Here is a 4088-nt window from a genome sequence, read left to right on the forward strand (position 1 = left end):
TGGGGCCTGGCAGAAGAAATGTATCGGGTACCCCAATCCACGTGGCCCCGGTAGCCGAGTGGTAAAGCACTCACCTGTAGCATGTTCACGACCGGGGAAACGTGGGTTCAAATCCCACGGGTGCCGCATTAAATACCTGAAAGTATTTCCACCACAGCGACACCAATATAGCCTATATTCCAATATTAGTATAATTTAATACAAAATAATTACCATATAACCTCCAATATCCAAATATTATAGCCTCCAAATAAATAATATAAAAAAAAAAAAATTATATCCTACAATAACCTAATATAAAATATGAACTAAATAATAAAATATCCGGCTGTCAATGATGACACTTGTCACCTGAGACACATGACGCTGACAACCCAATAAACATCACGACTTAACGTCAGAATAAGTTAAGGGCTGTACAGACTTCCCGCCACGACATCTTGCGGAAAAATTTCTGACTCGTCCCTCTGCAGGGCGATAAAATCAACTCGATTATGTAGATAGCTACGGTAGGCTAGTCACCCGCCTAGTGAAATTCAAAAATGACTCATGAAACCGCAACATTGCCTCGGATTAACACTGTTGATAACTTGGTAACGAACTTTGGAACGCATATACGGACTCGAATTGGACAATGGAATGTACGAACTATGATGGAATCGTCAAGATTGGCGCAAATAGAATCAGAAATGAAAAGGTACAGGGTGAAAATACTGGGTGTTAGTGAAACTAGATGGCCTGGTTTAAATGAGATAACAACAGCAAAAGGCAACAAATTCATATACTCCGGAAATAATAATGGCGGCTCTAATGGTGTGGGAATGATAATAGATAAATCAATAAGTAGTAGCATGATGAGTTGGAAAGCTGTCTCTGATAGAATAATCTTGGTCAGATTCTACTCTAGAATAAGGAAAATTACAATTATACAGTGCTATGCTCCCACCGAAACAGCTAATGACGAACTCAAGGATGAATTCTACTCCCAGCTTACGTCGGTCATAAGTAATATACCGAGAACTGACATCATAATACTTATGGGTGACCTAAATGCAAAAATTGGTACTAGGATGCAGGGTGATCCGCAAGAAATCATTGGCTCACACGGCATTGGCTCAAGAAACAACAATGGAAGCCGGCTGCTTGACTTATGTACAGAATTCAATCTGGCCGTGGGCGGAACCCTCTTCCCACACAAAAATATACATAAATATACTTGGGAATCACCGAATGGTCACACAAGAAATCAAATAGACCACATATGTATTAACACAACCTGGAAACGATCATTGTTGGATGTCAGATCACGAAGGGGAGCAGACATACATAGTGACCACATGCTTGTCACCGCAGATGTCAGACTGAAACCAAGCACCATAAGATACGCGGCACAAAGAAGAAGAGGCAAACTACGTGTAGCAGCACTGAAAAATGAAAATACAAAGCGGGAATTTGTATCAAAAATACAAGAATTATCTACACGTCAGTTGGGCCCCAGTGATATACAATCATGTATAAGGCAAATTGGCGAAGAGACACTGGGGACTGTAAGAACAGAAAGAAAGGCTTGGATTTCTGATGATACATGGGCAAAAATAGAAAGACGGAGAAACCTGAAAACCACGCTTCTAACGCGCCCAACGCCTGAACTAAGAGCAGAATACAATAATGTGGCAAAGCAAGTTAAGAGGTCTGCCAAAAATGACAAACGGAGGTACTACAACACCCTAGCCTCACAAGCACAGGCGGCAGCCGAGCGTAACGACATGCGCACCCTGTACAACAAAATAAGAACGATAACAAAATGTAACACCAAAAATAACCGGCCAATCAATGACAAAAATGGATGTATGTTAACATCAAGAACTGAGCAACTTCATCGCTGGAGGGAGCACTTTCAAGAATCTGGTGCCACGGCCCTGCAACATACTGAAACAGACCAGAACACATCGTATACCCAAAATTCAAGAATAAGCATAAGCCCACCCACACAGAATGAAATATCGGATGCACTTAAAAGATTGAAACAAGGTAGGGCAGAAGGTCCTGATGGCATCCCTGCAGAGTTGCTGCAAGCCGATACCAGGAGTGCAGTAGCAATACTTCACCCAATTCTGCAGAGTGTGTGGGAAGACGAAATAATACCAACCTCATGGAAACAGGGTATAATTGTGAAGTTGCCGAAAAGGGGTGACCTCAGAGAGTGTTCTAACTGGAGGGGAATCACCGTGCAGAACTCAGTAAATAAGGTTCTGGCACTTGTAATCCTCGCAAGAATTGAGGACAAGCTAGAAGAAACATTACGAGAAGAACAGGCCGGATTTAGAAGGCAAAGAGGCTGCATTGACCAGTCAAACACTCTCAGACTAATAGTGGAACAATCAGTAGAATGGAGGTCACCCCTATTCATTCATAACATTCGTCGATTTCGAGAGGGCATTTGACACTGTTAGACGCGCAAGCATTTGGGGGGCATTAGCTAATAGAGGAGTACCACAAAAAATCATCAAGATCATACGGGCTCTGTACGATGAGTCAGAAGTCAGAATCCTGCACAATAATGAACTCAGTGATCCATTTGAAATAGAAACTGGAGTAAAACAGGGATGCCCTCTCTCCCCCCTACTGTTCAATGTGGTTCTGGACGAAGTTATGCGTAAAGTAACATCCACCCCTAAAGGCATACAATGGAACCTAATGACCCGTCTTGAGGCCCTAGAATATGCAGATGACATTGCCCTGTTGGCCCACACATATACAGACATGCAAACTAAACTCAACAATTTGTGTAGTAAGGCAGCAGAAGTGGGGCTCAAAATAAATGTCAATAAAACCAAATCGCTCCGCATAAACACAACGAATATAGTCCCGTTTGACGTCAACTCAAGACCAATAGACGATGTAGCAAGTTTCAACTACCTTGGCAGCATAATAACCACATCAGGAGGCGCCAAAGAAGACATAGAAAATAGGTTGAAACTGGCAAGGATGGCGTTTGGTAGATTATGGGCGATTTGGAGGTCATCACATATAACAAGGGCAACAAAGTTGGCAATATTCAACGCCTGTGTGAAATCGGTCCTCTTATATGGCTCAGAAACCTGGCTGGCCCAGAAAGACACAACAAACAAACTTCAGGTCTTCGTAAACAGGTGTTTAAGGGCCATTTGCAAGATATACTGGCCCCAACGTATAAGTAATATCAACTTGTGGGCCCTAACCAAACAAGAGGATATAGCGACGGCCATAAAGAGAAGAAAATGGGGTTGGATTGGACATACCTTGAGGCGTCCACCTGAAGCAATTGCCAGACAAGCACTAGAATGGAACCCTCAAGGAAAAAGAGGTGTTGGGCGCCCCAAAAATACATGGCGCAGAACCGTCGACAAAGAAACAAGTTACACATGGGCAGAAATCAAGAACATGGCCCACAACAGAGTGCGATGGCGAAGCTTTGTAGCGGCCCTATGCTCCCGCGAGGAGTGAAGAAGGAAAAAAAAAAAAAAAAAAAAAACCCCAATCCACAGATTGGATTCGAAACGCTCCTCATGGATGGGATTGGATCCGTTCCTGCTTCTGTCAGAACGGTGATACATATCGAACTGGCCAACGAGGCTCTGACGGCGGCTATTACAAGTGCCTACCACGGGAGGCGGCGCAAGTGCCCGTGGTGGAATGAAGAGCTTTCAAGGCTTAGACTAAAGACCAGAAAGCTATTCAATAGGGCCAAGGCGTCGGGTTCGTGGGAAGAGTATAAAGACTCACTCACGAGATGCAATAAAGAAATTAGGAAAGCGAAGAGAATTTCGTGGAGGGTGTTCTGCAAGGGCATTGATGAACTCTCTAGCAGTGCGCGTCTTCACAGGGTGCTTTCCAAAAAGTATACAGGCGTGTTGGGCCTAATGGAACGTCCTGATGGCTCCATGACTGAGAACGGAAAGCAGACGTTGGAGCTTATGGCGTCAACGCACTTTCCTGACTCGGAGATTCTTCGGAATCACTCAAATGCGGTCATTGAACCGAGGGCATCCTGGCCCAGGAGGGATGACTGGCAACGATCCCGTCTGGTCTTCACGATGGGCAGGATT

General features: G+C 44.1%; 1 protein-coding gene across 1 annotated transcript; it reads left to right on the forward strand.

Annotated features, from left to right (window-relative positions):
• Positions 1–542: 542 nt before the first annotated feature.
• Positions 543–2444, forward strand: LOC129613579 (uncharacterized). The gene is made up of 2 exons (XM_055527709.1): positions 543–1404; positions 1471–2444. The coding sequence occupies exons 1-2, from the start codon at positions 543–545 to the stop codon at positions 2442–2444; spliced, it is 1836 nt and encodes a 611-aa protein (XP_055383684.1).
• The last annotated feature ends 1644 nt before the right edge of the window (positions 2445–4088 follow it).

Source organism: Condylostylus longicornis, unplaced genomic scaffold (genome assembly GCF_029603195.1).
Source record: "Condylostylus longicornis isolate FDR11 unplaced genomic scaffold, ASM2960319v2 ptg000084l, whole genome shotgun sequence".
Taxonomy (NCBI): domain Eukaryota; kingdom Metazoa; phylum Arthropoda; class Insecta; order Diptera; family Dolichopodidae; genus Condylostylus; species Condylostylus longicornis.